The sequence below is a fragment of the Archocentrus centrarchus genome, chromosome 23, assembly GCF_007364275.1.
Source record: "Archocentrus centrarchus isolate MPI-CPG fArcCen1 chromosome 23, fArcCen1, whole genome shotgun sequence".
Lineage (NCBI taxonomy): Eukaryota > Metazoa > Chordata > Actinopteri > Cichliformes > Cichlidae > Archocentrus > Archocentrus centrarchus.
In genome coordinates, this window is record NC_044368.1 from 16,288,668 (window position 1) to 16,293,453 (window position 4,786).

At 41.7% G+C, this 4,786-nt stretch overlaps 1 protein-coding gene across 1 annotated transcript; it reads right to left on the bottom strand.

Annotated features, from left to right (window-relative positions):
* Nucleotides 1–826: 826 nt before the first annotated feature.
* LOC115773783 (suppressor APC domain-containing protein 1) lies at nt 827–3,942 on the bottom strand. Its single transcript, XM_030720702.1, has 4 exons — nt 3,707–3,942; nt 1,951–2,121; nt 1,261–1,416; nt 827–956 (listed from the first exon to the last, which is right to left on the bottom strand). The coding sequence occupies exons 1-4, from the start codon at nt 3,803–3,805 to the stop codon at nt 876–878; spliced, it is 507 nt and encodes a 168-aa protein (XP_030576562.1). The 5' UTR covers nt 3,806–3,942; the 3' UTR covers nt 827–875.
* Between the last annotated feature and the right edge of the window lie 844 nt (nt 3,943–4,786).

Consider the following 4,786-nt stretch of genomic DNA (forward strand, 5'->3'; position numbering starts at 1 on the left):
AAAAAAAAAAAGGCACAAATGTTTACTTATGCTGTTGTGCTGAGCAGTATTTCACTAAAATTCTGTTTTTTACTGCTATTATTCAGCATATCGGGAGCATTCCAGAAAAAGAAGACTGACCCTGTCTTATCCCGATTGACTTTGAAGATGCTTTAAGCCTTTATTATAATGAGATTATTTGACTCCAAGTGGCTTTCGGAGAAGTCCTTAACACTCAGTGCATCCAGCAAAGACAGCAAAAGTGCTCTCGTGGTATTAGTTTAGTCAGATTGTGTAGATCCATTTATGACTGTGTGTCTCAAAATATGGAAACATATTAAGATAAAAATGGCTGTAAACAGTTAATGCAATATTTTTGTTAAACCCCTTGAATTAAAGCTGAAAGTTGTCGTCTTTGTGTGCTTCTTCTGTATTTCTTCATTGTTTGGTTTTAAATCCTCTGCTGTGTTGATGTGCAAAGGCAAAATTATATTAAAATATTATATTAAAGTGTCCAAAAACGTATGGCGCTCCCTGTATGTTAGCCTCTAATCCACGGGGGTCACTCACACTTAGACTGTGTTGTTACCCTGCAAATGAAGCCTTATTTCTACACTTACAGTTTTATATTGGGCCATGGCAAATAGGACAAAAAGCCATGAAAAGGGTTGGTGGCTGACCTAATAAAGTCTATTACTGACTCACTGCAGCACATTCAACACGTTATTCAAAAGCCTTCCAGTCAAGCTGGTTCACTCCACTGCACACAACACAAAGACACAAATGATGTATCATTTGCTGTCATTTATTCATTTAAATACATATTTACATGTAAATAATTGTATGACATACAGTTAAATATAAGTTTGGGGTGCAATATACATGTAGGCTTATAGTCAGCAGTTCTTCAGTTTACGGAGGAGAGCATGTTTTTCCTGTTCAAGCAGGGATATTTGACAGTTTTTGTCCCTCACCTCCTGTTAAAGAGGAAAAAAATGACAAGACAGCATGACAGTGTTACACAAAGTGACAAATCATGAGGAACACTGCTGGAAAAATACTGAAGGTGAGGCAAAATGCATTTGTGTAACAAGAAGCACTCTGAGAGCACAAACCTCAGCCAGTATTTAGTGTTAAGGAAATAGTATTGTGTGTGTGTGTGTGTGTGTTTTAAAAAATATGTTAATCTTGTTTTCTTTTTCTTTTTTAATGAACTTTAGAAAGTTTATAGTGCAGCAACATCAGTTTAATCTGCCTCCTCCTTGACTCGTGTTTCTTTACCTGAGTTAGTACTGAGTTGTGCCACCGGATGTCCCTGTCTGCCGCTGCCTCGGGCAGAGAGGAGTTGCTGCTGCTCATGGCGTTGGGTTCGCTCATCACAGAGCCCAGAGAACCATTCACCCGCTGGATACGAGACCTGAGGAGGCAGGGCCGAGCCTGAGGACAGACACCGAGCTGTTAGGGTGCTTAGAAACACCAGAACAGATGCCGAGTCATAGGTCTCATCTTCCTGACTGGTGAGGGCTGCTCTTACTAAAAGGCACATATGCATAAAATAGATGCTCAAAATATAACACTTAAAACAGTTAAAATTTTAGGAAGTATATCTAATTTGGTGTTGAGGCTGAATTCATGCGCACATTTACATATTCAGTGAAAAAAAGAAAAACAGCATTTACCACCAAACCTGCATACTATGCACTTTAAAGCTTATGGCAAGGCCTGATGCAACCTCCATCCTTCATCCTCAACATAAAGGCAACCAGTTGTGATCCGTGTTGTTTTGATAACACCGTACAAAGAGTTGCAATTCTGACCTTTTTCGAACTACTGGCATGCGGTCAGAGAAAAGCTTTTTTGAAGTTAGAAGATTTCCTCAGTAAGTAGTTTGTGGTTATGACCGTAACCACTCATCGTACTTAAAACATGGCAGCCTAATGTCAGCAAAATCAAAGTGGCCCTTCTCTGTACCTCTGCTCCATCTTCCCTTCTGGAGGCAAACCCACTTCTGCTCTCGATGCTGTCCTGCCGAGCCCTGTTCTCCTCCAGCCGCTGGAGGTACCAGAGCCGAGCCTTCTCCAGAATCTCCAGACCAGACCACAGAGCATCCTTCTCCTTCTCCAGATCCTTCAGCTGCTTAATCTGAAACAAGAAGAAAGAGAGAAGAAAAAATTGGATTTGAGCTGATGATAGAATTATCTTCCTGTGTATTTTGTTGGTCCCAGGTGGTCAGGCTAACATGTTTGACCGTCAGCCTCATTCATAGAAGCATGTGAACCAGAGGCCCAGAGGCACTGCGCATCAGCAGAGCCAACACTGAGCAGCAGGAGGCCTTTAGTTCTTTTGTCTTTTCCTGGTGGGGTTTACATGCTCTTTAAATAGGCTTAAACAAAGACACACAGAGGAACATGACACGGAGTGGTGGGGATCCATAAGGGAGATGAACTGAATCTATTATCTAGAGTTAACAGTCTAAATTTATTATTGGTCATCTGCTGATTGTGACTAGATTCACAGCTAATGGAAACCTGGTTACACTGAGCCTTCAACAGGAAGCTGTGAAGATCTTGCTCGACATGTGCTGATGTGTCACTGGGATGACTACAGAGTCACGCCACCCTCAAAACTGCGCTCAGACACAGAGCAAAGGTGGAACGACTGACTGAAGGCAGCGTGACTGCAGACGCTACACACATTTCAGTTATACATAAAACAATGAAAACAAGTGTGCAAAGTTCTCAGTATCAGTGAGAGAACATGCGCATTTCCTCTATTGTTTTCTCTATTTATGTGTATTATTGTTTCTATTATTTTTAAGGGGACCGTATGGCTTGTGAATATTTCTATAGGAGTGTGAAATAATCTCATCCTGTAAGTGAATCTATATTTCCCCATTAGAACATGTAAAACTCAATGAGTAATAAAAAACATGGTGAGTAGGATCTTCTATGCCAATTATTATATATAACTGCAAAGAAAGGTGTGAATGAATTGATAATTAACTGTTTCAGTACTTTGCAGACACTCATTTCCAGAGGCACATCCTAACATATTTTTATGCAGGCCTCAGCCTGAGCGTCATCTGTCAGGAGAAGCTGGCTGATACTGAACCAGGCAAGTTAATTAAAGAGGCACTTAGAAAACAAACACTCCTTCTTTGCAAAACTTGGCCCGCTTTAAAAAAAACACACAGTGGCTGCAAAAAAATTTGCTTGATTGTGTGAAAATGTTGTACAGGGCTATAGGGGCATGCAAAGTAGAATAAACTTAATAAACCTCAGACAGTAGCAAAAATGTGCAGATATCATGTTGGGCGCACCATAAAATTTGTCTTTGTCTTACAATGCAATTAAAACTGAGGATGTCTCATGTGACACTCAATCTGCTTTATGCAGACATGAAGACCCCCGTGACTAAGTGAGAAGATAACAGGGAGATTAATTTAAAAAAATTATTATTATTTTCAGCAGATAACACTTCTGAAATTTACACCCCTGCACTTTAGCTGTTTGTGTTTTTTGGCGCTCGTTCCTTGCTGTACCAGTTCAACTCAACAGTGAGATATGCTGCCATTTAGCTCAGATAAACTACAGAAAAATGTATCTTCGGTGACACAATATATATAGACACAAACCTCTTTAAGCATGACATCATAAAAACTGTTGAAAACAGGCAGACAAAATAGATGATGTAACCACACACACACACACACCACCTCTATTCTCACCCATAGGTAGAAGCGAAGTGCGTCCACACTGTACAGGCTGGTCTTGAGCGGGATGATAACCACGGTATAGGAGCCAGAGCCGGAGGGACGACAGGCCATGGAGAGCTGATCAGTCTCTGACAGCTACAACTACCCCATACAGCTGGGCTGACCACAAACAACAAACCACAGCTTGCTACTGGCTGACTCAGAATAATACCCCCGGGGAGAGAATGACTGTAGATGTGTGTGAGAGAGGGAGAGAAGGCAGGATTGAGAAAAAAAAAAAAAAAAAAAAGCAGCACTGTACACAGGCACGAAAAGCATGGTGCCCCCGGGGCGAGGTAATGAAAAATTCCACGTGTCTCTGACTGGTTAATCGACACAGTGACAAAGGGAGGGAGAAGCAGAGTGGAGAGGCAGTGAAACTGGCCGTGCTGGATCCAGTACGAGAGAAAAGACAACAAACAGTGAAAAAGCACAGCAGGAAATGTGAAAATGAAGCTGTGGATGGGAGATTTGAGCAGAGGATGCAGGTGTGATCACGCACTTATCGTTTCCTGCGTTTTCATCAGTGTCATCACTGCAGGGGGGAAGAGTTTGTTTATCCCAAATTTACACCAGAAGGCCACAGAGGAGGAAAACAAGCTCGTGCCCAAAGACTGAGTCTTCCAGGAAGAAAAGAATAAGTTAACTCAAGTAAAACTGTGGCATTCTGCAGCTAAGATGCAGCTAAGTGAAAAGAGAGTGTACCAGGATACTTTCTTCTTAGTTTCAGGTAAGCATTCTGTCCCAACACGTTGCTTGGAATGTGACATAACCTGAGGATGAGAGATCAAGCATGGGGGCGTGGAGCACTGAATAGAGCTGTTAAGCAAACTCAACTGTAGCTAGTATAGTTTGGATTTTGAGAGCAGGCGTAGGAGAGAGAGATTTCAGACTGAGTTTATTGACATTCACATCATTACTATCAGCACTCAACTGTTCAGTTAGTCGATGGCAGCACATGTTATTCATTACTGCCTCAGGCCAAACTGGCTCTTACTGCCCTAACAGTACCGCTGTTAGAGAGATATTTGTGCAGCCTGTAAGGGAAGAATA